Here is a 12,491-nt window from a genome sequence, read left to right on the forward strand (position 1 = left end):
TCCCAGGGGAGATGGAAAATTGCTGTTGACTGTTCTTGACATAAACCTCTGTATGCCTTGCAACAGACTAGGTGCCAGAAACCTCCTGGCATTCATTTGGAATTTCCCGTACACTCAGAATTTGTATTTATAATATTTAATCTAACATCAAAATAAAACATTTTTCAGTTTACTTCCTACCAGCCCAGAATCTTGGTTTGGGAGTTTGGTTGCATCAAAGACTTATCTTTCTGTTTGTGAGTCTCAAGTCAAAATGTGAAAAGGATGCCAGTTAGTTACGTGCCAGGAGTCTAAAACCCAGATCTGAGAATGCTCACTGGACTTTGCTCCCTTATTTCTAGAAATCTCTGTCCAGGATTATGACAGGTGTCTAAAACAGAGTGCGTCTTACCAGGCATCTGAAATCCACCATGAGTTGTCTAGGATTTCCCTGAGGAGCGTTCTAATTCTAGCCTGGAAGACCCTCCACTAAAGACAGGTGGTCTCCAAAATTTTTATTGTGCACCCCTGCCAGTAAAACGTTTCAGGATATGCTTCTCATGCTGTGTTCTCTGAAACATGTATGTCATGTAAGCATGTGACAGAACTAATATTCACATTATAAAACACATGGCAAAATATGAATTGAAGTGAGATTAATATCATTTGTAAAGGTCTTGCTAATTCTGATTTTGATGGCTCTGGGTTCTCACTGGCTAAAATCTCAAGGCTCAATATGTAAACAGGGTGAAACACATTATTAACGACAGTGTATCTAAATCCACATTTCACATATTCCCATGATAAATTCTGTTGTATGGAGGCCAGTGTCTGACAAATCTGATTCAACTGTTCTTGCTTCTTAACTCATTCCCAAGCTGGTGGAGAACTTACTGGCAGTCCAAGTGTCTGCTCTGTCATTTTCTTATTGTTGATAGATCATCTTCTGGGGTTTCTCTGCCAGAATCTTTTGAAGCCAACTTATTTCTTTTGTCTAGATTAATTTAGTTTAAAAAAAAAAGATTTTAGAATCAGAAAACTTCATTTAATTGCATTCCCTCCCCCCCAAAAAAATCACAGTATGTTGAAAGTAAAAGAAGGAGTGAAGATACCATGTAAGGGTTTGCCCACCAAAGTGCTTATGTGCTCCTGACCTGCTGACATACTGGATAAAGGTGCCAGGATCTGTCAACCTATTAAATATTGAAAGAGCTTAATTTTAAAAAACATCTCTTTGTGAATGGAAACAATACCTTTGATACTTCCTCCCTTCGCTTTCCCACCTTTTTTTCCTCCTCCTGCCAAGTGTTAAGACACCTGAGAGGCAGGGCTCCCACCCACCTCTTTCTAAACCGCTGTACATTCCTTGGCTCACAGAGCTCAGTCCAGAAAGTAGAGGGTGGGCAGTTCTTTGTACTTTCCCGAAGGCAACTAACTGAGACCATCCAATCTGCCGGAATGCAATTTTGGCTTAAAAGAACCAGAACTAATGGAAGAACAGAAGCGGCTTAAGCCAAACTGTTTCTCATTCCCCTGCCCTACAGAGAAGAGAGGAGATGAAGGAGGAGAGGTTTTGTCAATTCCCTGCCTGTGCCTTTCTTTGAGGTTTGAACCATAGACAATTTTAATTGCACCTATAAAATGACACCGTGGGCACCTCGAGGCATGCCCAAACATGGGTGAGAATTGGGAGTTAGTTTGGCTTTATAAGTTTGAGCAATTGTGAGTGTTCGGAAGAGATGAAATAGGTTAAGTGTCCCCTTTGGGATTGTCATTTCTCCCACCTCCCGGCCAGCCTTGTGCTTCCATCAAAGCCCAAATTAAGGTCTGTACGAGCTGACATGCCACACGGGCAGGCATTAGGTAACACAGGGAAGACTGTAAATATAGTCCCCAGGTAGTTCTTGTTCTTTATGGGTCCGGAGGCAACTTTTGTTTGTTTGCATTTCTTCATTCTTTGTGCTTTTGCCTCCCTCTTTAGTCTGTTCCGGCATGCCGTATAAAATCATACTTATTAATATCTTTTCAAGAAAGTTAGAACTTTACGTTAGTCTAGAGTTTATCTTTTTTATATTTTTATTTTCTTTTAAGACAATGCCTTTTCAGGTTCCATATTTCTATTTTTTAGAAATTCTTTTGGCAGTGCACCTGGGTGGCTCATTCGGTTGAGTGTCTGCCTTCAGCCCTTGTCATGATCCCAGAGTCCTGGGTTGAAGCCCTGCATCTGGCCCCCTGCTCAGTGGGGAGTCTGCTTTTCCCAATGCCTGCCACTCCCCCTGTACTCATGCTCTACCTCTCGCTTTCTCTCTGTCCCAAATAAATGAATAAATTTTTTTTAAAAAAAATTTTTTTTGCTTTGATTTTAACTGCAATACTGATTATTTTGAATTACTGCAAATAGTTGATGAAGATTAAAATTGAGATTATTTTATTATGTATATTGAGATAGCATATTAGAATTAAGTATCAGTGATAGATAATGGTGAGGTTGTGGATGTGTATAATACACACCTGAAGCTTTTGTTGTATGGGCTACATATGGTTCCCACTAGGAGGCTGCTGATTAATGTAAAGAGCATGTAATGCCTTTTAAAAACAAGTGTCAATAGAGGCTGTTGTGGGTAGTTGGTTTGCTGACTTTTTTGTTTTTTTAAGATGGTGAGGATTTTAGGTGGGGTGATTATTTATAGCCTAACACAACGTATAAAGAAGTGCAATCGGGCGCCTGGGTGGCTCATTTGGTTGAGCGCCTGACTCTTGGTTTCAGCTCAGGTCATGATCTCGTGGGTCTTGGGATGGAGCCCCATGCATCAGGCTCTGCACTCAGCAGGGAGGCTGCTTGAGATTTTCTCCCTGCCCCCACTCCCCACACATGTCTGTGCTCTCCCTCCCCACCCCCTGAATAAATAAATAAATCTTTGAAAAAAAAGTACAATCATAGTTCAGTAAATTTGATTATAGAACTGAATCATTTCTTGGCCTTTTGGCTAAGACCAAGTGTTGATTATAGAACTGAGCCTGAGAAATCAAGCTGTGTGACTTTATGCCTTAGTTTCATCATCTGTAAAACTAGGGAATGCAATAGCACCCACCTCATACAATTAAATATGAAACACTTAGAACAACACAGCAAGGGCCCAATAAATGCAGCTATTAATTGTGTATCCCCAGCAAGGCCTGCCTACTATACTCACCCTCTGGTATAGTAGACAGATTACTTGAAGCTGCTTTCATAGTTGGTGCCCTTGGCACTTCATTAGGATAGACGCATAGAGTTAGGCCTTGTGCATCCCTGTATCCGTCTGTCCCTAGAGGAGGGACAGATGGAGTGGCGGGTAGGGACCAGTAAGGCATCTTGATGGTGGCAAAGAGACCTAGCAACAGAGCTCTCAATGGAGGCAGGTTCTCCCCTACTCCACACCTCTCTTCGCCAGGCCTCTTCCTTCTCAGCTCTCACCCAGCTTTGTCAAGAATTTGGTCTTCCCTTTACATGATAACCTCCTTGTTACAAGGTGGGGAGATATTCCTGTTGTGCCTTTCCTCAGCACTCGGATTCATCACCGCCTCATTCCATGACCCACATCCTTGCCATTTTCCTTGGTAAGGGTCAGGATGGGAGGTTTGTGGGACTTTTGAGGGGTTAGGTTACCTGAGAGTTCTAAAGTCCCAAAGCTGCCTTTGATATGGTACCCATCTCATTCTCTTTCCCCCACAAGTTGAATATGTATCAAGCCCTAAGAATATCAGTAACTTGGGCAAAACAGCCACCTTTTATGTTGGCCACTGGGAAGTTAACATTGTTAAGAAAATAATCTCTATTAATAGAGTCAAGTCACCCTCTTAATCTTTGCTTTCACGGGCTGAGAATAAACCTAGCTCATTTGCAAGCAGTTGTTAAACACCCACTTGGTGCAGTATGTTCTACGAGTAGTTGAAGGAGATACAAGGAGGCATCACCAGGCTGCAGAGAGGTGATTTCTCGAGTCAACAACAGCCACCACACAGTAGGCCACCGCAGCCCCACACCTTCCACACTGGGGCAGCCAGGTTCACCCTGGCTCCTCTCACAGACCCCACAGAGTGGGCCTTTCCTGCCTCAGGCTCCCATGTGTTTCCTGCCCAGAGGTCAGTCAAAAAAGAAACAGCTCCTTTAAGTTACTGCTGGTTTTTTACCAATTAGAAGCCCCTCAGGTGGCAAGCGCAGGCATTTTTTGTCTAGTTGGCAAAGGTGCGTGTGCTTGGGGACCAACCAGTGACAGGCGTTCAGGGTTAGTGGCTGGGGGTCGAGAGCATCCCCTCCTGACAAGCTGCCCCAAGCGGCGGGAACTTAGGATGGCGTGAGCCCTGCCCCTTAGCCTGAGCCCGCCGCAGGCGTGTGGTTTTATGTGCGCCTGGGAGTTGGACTCTGCGACACTGATCTGCTTTGTGTCCCCGCTGACGGTTATTATATCTTAATGGGCCCAGCACTACTCTAATGATCTGCGTGTACGTAATTCTTGGAGCACAGAGCAGGCACCAGAGGACCACATAAAAATGTTTGCCTCAATTTCCCTGCAAAAAAAGGAGCCCAGAAACCAGACTTGACCAAGTAACAGATTTTTAAAGGTAAAGGAACCCAATAAAATTACCAGCTTTTCACAGCGTGTGTCTATTTCCTCTCGACATATTGTGAGGTGTAGGTGAAATAGTCTAACCAAACTGACAGTGCGAGCGGGGAACAACTAAGGGAAGAGGAAGATAAAAGTAAAAACCACCAAGCATGATTGATATTGCGGTAGCAGGGAGTTGTTGGGGTCGCCCCTTTGTGGGTTTGACACTTCACCTTTCTGACACCATCTGCAGGAGTGTCGGTATAATGAGCCCTGTACAGATGGGAACAAAAGCTACACTGGCCTGGAACGACTGCATCAGGCCTGTGAGGCACACTGTGGAAGCGTGTAGGCTGGCATTCGCTAATCGGACTTAAGATAAAGGGGATGTCCGTGTGTGTCAGAGCAAGAAAGAGTAGGTTTTTTAAAATATAAAATGGAGGGAGCTAAGTGATCCTGGGCCACTCCAAAAGTAACTTAATCAATGACTGATCTCTTTTTGTATTGTAACCACCAGTTACCTAATTAAATGGATTCATGCAACGCTTTTGAGTTTGACAATAAATGCCTTCAAGAACTGGTTCCCTAGTACGCCATTGCCAGGGTTTGGGGAGCAGAATCACCAGGTGTTGATTCCAGCCCTATGTAGGAACTCAGGCTGGTTTTGGTGACCAGGAAGCAGAATCATCTGCATGCAGAACCACCCTCCCAGGAGTCCCAGTACCTGTGCCTTTTCACTCTGTAGACCTTTGGCCAGTCACCTAACCTTGCTTGGCTACTCTGTAGAAGAGAGATAATAGAAATGATTTCCTGAAGCTCCTGGACTCAACCAGGATGTCTCTTCATAATGCTTCTTCCACCTCTGAATTTTATTTCCCTTTTTTCCTTGTGTCTTTAAGATCCTTCCATGGAAAAAGGAAAGCCAATACTACTTGGTATTGACCCCCAATTAGTCTATCTAATCCTTCTCCGGTAGTCTTCCTCTCTCCCATTCCTGCTTCTGGCCCCTGGGGTAAGATCATATCCAGCCCGTAGGCCCCTCTGCCTACTTCTGTCCAAAGCTCTTCCTCCAAATTTAGTGGCAAAGCCTCGGGTGGTCTTACGTCCGTTTCCTCAGTCCCGTAGCGAGTTAGTGATGCCACTCCATTGTGCTCTGATGTGTCCTGCCCCCCAGTTCCATGCCTTCCATCCATGGTATTTGCTACTTTTTGTTCATTGGAATAGGTTCTAAGCCAGTTTTTCCAAATGTTGACATGTCCTGTGGAGTATAACCCTGCTCAGCTCACACCACTGCTGGTAGCTGCTCAGTGCCTCCATGCTACATGTGGAGGGCATTATAGGCCCTTCCTTGTGGCATTCAGAATTCCACCCAGTATGTTCCAGAATGGAATTAATGCTCTCTTCAAGCCAGGTTTGAACTACCTGCCATGGCCTGTGCCTACCATGAGCCCGTCTGTATCTGCTTCTTCCACTTGACATGTCTCACATCCTTCTAGTAGGTGTTCACTGGCACTTGTTATAAATTTACAGATAGTCCTTGCTTGGAACGAACGTGGCTTTAAATGAGTGTTTCACATGTCTGCCTGAAGCAATATAACTGTTGAATTTTTACTCGGAGCCTATTTACCTAAGGCGATACTGCTGTTTAAAACATTTCTGGAGGTAAAAATTATTCTTTCCTTGAAAACAAGAAAATTTACTTGTGAAACTTAATTGTTTTTTGGTATGGACTATTCAGGCAAGCAGTGTATCTATACTGAGTATGTGGATGAGAGCATGATAACGCAACTCGGCTGACTAAACTTTGATTTTTTTTTTTAACTGGGGATTAATAGGGGTGAGCAAATTACCCTAATTCAGATATATCCCCCATAAGCATTTTCATCTGCCAAAATTGTATCCCTTTTAAAAGTTTCTTTTTCAAGAAACTTTTCCTGAGGGACACCTGGGTGACTCAGTGGTTGAGGGTCTGCCTTTAGCTCAGGGCGTGACCCCGGGTCCTGGGATCGAGTCCCACATTGGGCTCCCTGCATGGAGCCTGCTTCTCCCTCAGTCTGTGTTTGCCTCTCTCTCTGTGTCTCTCATGGATAGATAAATGAATCTTTATTAAAAAAAAAAAAAGAAAGAAAGAAAGAAAGAAACTTTTCCTGATACTCAACAGAAGGACTCATTTTGGGAGATTCCTACAGGCTCTAACCCATCCACACACGTTTATCCTTGTAGCACCCCAGGTGCTATGCTGGGTGCAGGGGTTAACAAAATGCTTAGAAATAACCCCTGGCTACAGGCCTTCTGCATTCCCAGCAGAGGAGGGAAACTCTTCTGGTACACGTAGTAACACAAGTTCTTTATGAGACTCTCTTCCTCTGTGTAAAATACTTGTGTTAGGGCCATGGAAGAGGTACAGAGCAAGGACTTAAGGATCTGAAGTTCAAAGGGTTCCTTCCAGAGCAGGAAACCAATCCCCTAGGCATTTGGGGAAGAGCTGTAAGGAGGGAGGAAGACACGGTATGTTGCCCCCAGTGGCTGGAGCAAGGGTACCTGGGAGAAAAATGGAAGTGGTAGGAGATGAAATTGGAAGCATAGCTTGGGTCCAGGAAAGAAATGGGCTTCAACATCAGGCCAAGCCTGATGTTGGACCTTACCTGATACTTAAAGGAAAGACATATGGGATATTGTCAACATCAAAGTAAAATGTTGAGACCCATGGTTTTAAAAAAATAATGGTGGTGGTATGACATACGGTAGATTGGTGGGAAAGATGGAAATTGGAGATGCAAATGAGGTTGACGTTCTGAATAGATCCCAAAGTACCTCGGATTTCTCTGAAGACATCTGAGGCATTATTTTTTGTAATTACAACTATGTGTGCATATACCTTGACTGTTAATAATGCTTCCTGAAGTTGAACTTCGAGCAGGGTTTCCTATCTGAAACACTCATGAATTCTGGAAAGTTTCATTTATAACATAAACTACTCCATAGTTGTAGTCTGCTTTCTCTAATTCTTTCCAGATGTTAAAGGAGATAAGGCATTAACAAGCATTAAATGCATTAACCATGTGTGTACTTAAAATCCTACTCATCATTGTTCATTGGGACCATTCTGAGTTCATACCAGGCTCTATCTAGGTGCTATGCCAAGCATACATATTCCCGCATTTCGTCTCTTCAGCATATGATAGTAGACTCATTTTATGGATGTGCTGAGCTTGGACACTTTAACCTATTAGGATCACATAGGGAATAAATTTTGCTCCTTCCATGACAGTCATCTTGGTCTCTTTCTGTACCTTAAGCTTGTTCCTTCCTCAGAAAAAGAAACTTCATTTTGAAGTTACCTTTCCCTAGAAAGTTCTCCCGAACATTTTACAGAACTGACCTCTTCAGCTCTTAGCTTACATGTTGCCTCCTCAAAGAAGCCTTCATTGACCATCCTGTGTCATGCTGCTCATTTCTCTACTTTCTTCATAGTGTATTGTTATCTGAAATAAGTTATTTATTTTGTATCCCTTCAGCTAGAGAATAAATTTCAAGAGATCAGAATGTCTGGATGGCTCAGTGGTTGAGCATCTGCCTTTGGCTTAGGGATCCTGGGGTCTTGGGATTGAGTCCCACATTGGGCTCCCCGCAGGGAGCCTGCTTCTCCCTCTGCCTGTGTCTCTGCCTCTCTCTTGTCTCTCATGAATAAATAAACAAAATCTTTAAAAAAATTCATGAGATCAAGTGTTTTGAACCTCTTACACACTTTTGATTTATATAATCACAGCATTTTAGAACAGTTTCTAGAACTTAATACACATTCAACAAATATTTATTCATGGGTGGGTGAATGAATGAATAAATGTCTCCAGAGCCCATGCTTATTCTCCAGGCCCATCCTCCAGATGTTTTCTTGCTGCTGCCTAGCACACTGGAGAAGAATTGACTGATGATACAACCTGTCAAACTGCATATCTGGGACCTAGACTGATTAACTTTTAAAAACCAAATGTTTACTCACCAGAAAAACAACCCATAGGTCATTCTCTTTGTCATTAGTTAAGATCACTTGGTCATATCTAAGCTTGCAATTCATAGAGTATACCTACAATGTAGGATTAATTTAGGAGAGAACTTCTCTGATAAACTGTAGAATTTTAACTTTTCTTATTGCATTCCCGTTGGCCAATTTTTGTAGGAGAATGTTGGAATTTACATAAATTAGGCCTTGTTTCTAGTTATTTTTTTAAAGCACCAAACAGGTAGAAATTCATGGTCTTTCTAATGAATTACTGAATTCATATGATCTCCACACACAAAATAACCATCCTGGGAGGATAAATTCTTCCATTCTTTCCTCAAACTACTTTTTAATTTTGTGGTTTCAGATTAGGCTTTTTAGAAGTGTGGTTTTCTTTTGTCTTAGTGGAATCTGAGCTGACTTTTTCACTAGCATGTTAACCTCTTCTTTCCCCACTCTCCCATATCTAAGAATAGTTTGTTGATTAACCCTAAGTTAGAGAAGGTGGCCTGCGAAGGAATTTTAAGTACGTTTTTTGGTGTTCTGTGAAGTTATGTGATCTTAGCTCAGTTCATTAACTTTATTAAAATTGTATAAGGGGGTTCATATATGATTCAGCTACAGAAGATGCAAAACAATTTGAAAGGAACCTGCCCTTTACCTTGATCCCTACCTTCTCCAAAAATCATGGTGTAATGCCAATGAATGGAATAATGGTTGACGAGCAAAATTTTAAGGCATTCTAAATATCACTGGTTGGTTTAATAAAATTAATTAGCCTGCCATGGAGAAAATTTACTAGCGTGCTGGTTAATTTCACAATGTAAAGTCAGAGAAGGGAGGTGGGGTTGAGAGAACAAACCTTATTAGTTTTGAATAATTATTTAAAGATGTGGAGCTGCCTATTTCAAACACTTTGATTGCCAAATCCATTAAGGCTTTACAATCTCAATGTTTGTACCCAGCATATATGGGAAGGAATCTCTCTAGGTGAAATCATAAGCATATATGTTAGCAGTTAAGTGACTTAAAGATATAGAACAAGTAGAATCCTAATAAAACCATGGGAATGACAACTTGCCTTAAGACTAACTCATGGGAGGTTTCCATAATCTTAATTTGCTATTGATGCAATTATTGCTTTTTCTTGTCTTTTTAATCCAAACAAGATGTTTGCAGTGGCCATGGAAAGGTGCCTAAAATCACATGCCTGAATTCATTTAATTTGCCAACATTGTCTTTTTTTCTCTCTTCCTAGTAATGGGCAAGAGTCAGTTCTGGTGCATTAGGTACTAAATCTCTTCAATTACCAGCCGGGAAGAAAGATTTAAAATTGTGCTTCAAACCTACAAACTGATTTCATTTTAAAGCACAAACACTTCTCCTGTGGAGCCTAAATTAAACTGCAGAAAGGACATGGAACTTGAGGAATTAAACCAGGCAGGGCTTGGCTAGCGATAGGAGCCATTTTGGTTTCTTTCATCGGAGCCCCCCTGGCACAAAAATAAAAATAGCAAGAAGATGTGGAAAGACGCAACTTGTATAAGAAAGTGCAGTGTTCTATTGCCTGGAAGCTAGACGTGGAGTGTGGCTAGCGTGCCAGTGTGGGGGAGTCTAATCAAACCTTTTATCTTGTTCTTCCTCTTCCTTTTTGGGTACATGGCAGCCATTTTCAACGTGGACGACTCTGTGGTTGATCTGGAGACCCTGGCAGCCTTATATGAAAATGTGAGTATTGAAGACATACAGAGGCAGAGTTTTCAGGTTTTCATATCTTCTTCACTAATTTAAAAAACGTTGAATCTAAAAAATGGTTATATGTGACTCCTTCTGCCCCCCCATCACTAAGTCATTCATGTTCCTTTGCAGTAAAGATTTTGACATAGCAAGGGAGAGAGGAAGGCAGTTTCTGTAAACATATGCTCAAATGAGAGCATATATGAAAGAAAGCACTAGTTCCCAACCCCACTGTGGTATCTGGGTTAGCAGATCTCTTTGCACACCTGCGTGGGAGGGTGGTTCAAGGTAGAGACCCCTTCCATGCCATGGACCCAGCCCTGTGCCTTATTGTCACAGCAAGTGAAGCTAAACTACCAGTTTCCCGTGGTGTACAGCAGTGTCTTCCTCTGAGGAATGAGAATACTAATACCACCTTGGATGATTACTTTTAGATTAGATGCACTAATGACATTGAATGTGAGAAGTAGTATAAGATGGTGGGTGTGAGCTTTGGATTTAGAGTCAGACAATTTTAGATTTGAGATCCCACTCTGCTATTGACTTCTGAGTGACTTTGAGCCAAATTCCTTAAGCCTGTTTGATTGTCAGTGCAATGGGGATTATAAAGGTCTCTATCTGATATTTGTATTAAAACAGAATTCGATATGGGTAGCGGTAGCAATATATTTTGAAAATAAACAGCACTATACACATTTGAGGTCTTTAAGTTTGGGTTATGTGTGGAATAACCAGCAAATTGGCAGACCCTCTTGAGAAGATGACACAGGAGAATCAGAATTCCCATGGTTGTTAACATTCCTGATTCATTGACTCTGTTAAGATTTGAAAATAGAGTGAACCAGATTCTCTTTACTGAAGCAGTGGTATTTCCCCAGAAGTTGCCTGGAACCCTAATAGTGTGCCCTGAAAATAGAGTGAACCAGATTCTCTTTACTGAAGCAGTGGTATTTCCCCAGAAGTTGCCTGGAACCCTAATAGTGTGCCCTGTTCGCCGAGCTCATAAAAAAATTATTCATTTCAATGCTATGTCCCCTGGGACCTTAAGTCCCTTAATGAAAATTTCGAGAGTGTGATAATCCAGCCTTGTGGGATTGCCAGATCCCTACACATTTTCACATCCTTTATACATATCAGGAGCTGTTTAGTACAATTCGGTGGTAACTTCTCCCATTTCATCAGTAAGGCTTTTGTTAATAGACAAGAAAGTGCACAAATACCAGGCCCCTGGGAGCTAACAGTGCATTTGTTGAGTACCTGGAGGACAGCGTGGTATCATGGGAGAAAGAGAGGTTCTGAGTCAGGCCCTTTTTCCAGTACTTAGTACAAGTTTGATAGAATCATCTGAAAAACAAAGATACAGTAATTGATATTGATGGATTTTGTAAAAAGCAAAGTGCCTTCTAGATTGCCTTTGTTGTTACCATGAGCTCAGGACTGTGCACATGGGCAGCACTTGTTAGCTCACAGTAGAGGAAACCTGCATGCAACTGAAATTGTTGGATAAATTGAGAAAATACATAACTAAATGCCAAAATAAGCAGTACAGATGAGCGTTCACAAAACTCAGAAAAAGAGAAGGCTGAGAATGGAAATTCAAAAGTAAGAAGCCTACGTAAGTTAGGAGGGCTGTTCTAAGGGTCAGGAAATAAATGATAAGGACAACTGGCTGATACTTGTTTCCATAGGAAAAGACGGGATTCAAATGTCCTGACTTCTCTATCCACCTACAGTCGCTCGTTATGACCATTTGCTTTAGTCAGTGGTTCTCAAATGTTAGCGTGCATCAGAATCACTCAGAAGGCTTGCTGGGCCCCACCCCTGGGGCTTCTTATGCCTGGGGTAGGGCCAATTGTTTGTATTTCTAACTAGAAACAGGTGATGCCAGCGCTGCTGGTCCAGAGACCACACTTTGAGACACAGTTGCTCTAGCCAGTTCTCACTGTTCATTTGTTGTGTGCTTTGTTTGATATCTATTTCAACGCAGAGAGCCCAAGAGGACGAACTGGTTAAAATAAGGAAGTATTACGAGACATCCAAGGAAGAAGAATTGAAGTTGCTGGATAAACCTGAGCAGTAAGGACCCTTGAACACTTTTCTTGTAGACCAAAAGGACAAGTGCAATCTCTGTCCTCTGGCCGCCCAACTCTGAGTAATTGCACCTAAACTGTGCAGTGAGCTAA

General features: G+C 42.1%; 1 protein-coding gene across 1 annotated transcript in view; it reads left to right on the forward strand.

The window, feature by feature from the left end:
* FMN1 (formin 1) overlaps positions 1–12,491 on the forward strand; it is a 279,933-nt gene that overhangs the window by 132,459 nt on the left and 134,983 nt on the right. Inside the window, exons 7-8 of the mRNA XM_055316676.1 lie at positions 10,238–10,299; positions 12,296–12,384. Coding sequence (XP_055172651.1) covers positions 10,238–10,299; positions 12,296–12,384 — 151 coding nt within the window. The remainder of the gene's footprint in view (positions 1–10,237; positions 10,300–12,295; positions 12,385–12,491) is intronic.

The sequence above is a fragment of the Nyctereutes procyonoides genome, unplaced genomic scaffold (genome assembly GCF_905146905.1).
Source record: "Nyctereutes procyonoides isolate TBG_1078 unplaced genomic scaffold, NYPRO_anot_genome, whole genome shotgun sequence".
Taxonomy (NCBI): domain Eukaryota; kingdom Metazoa; phylum Chordata; class Mammalia; order Carnivora; family Canidae; genus Nyctereutes; species Nyctereutes procyonoides.